General features: G+C 63.2%; 1 protein-coding gene across 1 annotated transcript in view; it reads right to left on the reverse strand.

Annotated features, from left to right (window-relative positions):
* The window catches only part of AP3B2 (adaptor-related protein complex 3, beta 2 subunit), a gene marked incomplete at both ends in the record, with an annotated part of 5,812 nt that overhangs the window by 5,062 nt on the left and 304 nt on the right, over positions 1 to 446 (reverse strand). Inside the window, 2 exons of the mRNA XM_010144656.1 lie at positions 48 to 143; positions 279 to 353. Of these exons, the coding sequence (XP_010142958.1) occupies positions 48 to 143; positions 279 to 353 (171 nt within the window). The remainder of the gene's footprint in view (positions 1 to 47; positions 144 to 278; positions 354 to 446) is intronic.

Below are 446 nucleotides of genomic sequence, written 5' to 3' on the forward strand. Positions count from 1 at the left end.
GTTTTTTGCCCCACCCAGACCCACCCTGCGTCCCCAAACCATCCTACCTTGAGACCTCGCTGGAAGGTGGAGATGGAGAGCAGGGCCAGATCCTGCTGCTCCTCCGCGTAGCGCACCAGGTAGACGTACACCAACTTCTTCACCTGTGGGATGCAGATGGTGGGACCACCTCAGAGCCTCCCAAAACCCAGCCCACCCCTGAAACCCTCCTGCAGGGGAGACACCAGACCCTGGGGACACCCACAGACGCTACCAGGGTCACCCAAGACGTTCCTCACCTCGATGTTCTTGCAGGCGACGTTCTTCACCACGGCTGGGAAGAGGTCGGAGGCGTTTTTACCTCGGGCGATCATCTAGGGGGTAAAGGAGTGGCGTGACACCGGGCGGCCGGCACGGCACAGCACGGCACGGCTCAGCACGGCTTTGCCCCCGCCGCGGGCCCTGTC

The sequence above is a fragment of the Buceros rhinoceros genome, unplaced genomic scaffold (assembly GCF_000710305.1).
Source record: "Buceros rhinoceros silvestris isolate BGI_N320 unplaced genomic scaffold, ASM71030v1 scaffold24151, whole genome shotgun sequence".
Lineage (NCBI taxonomy): Eukaryota > Metazoa > Chordata > Aves > Bucerotiformes > Bucerotidae > Buceros > Buceros rhinoceros.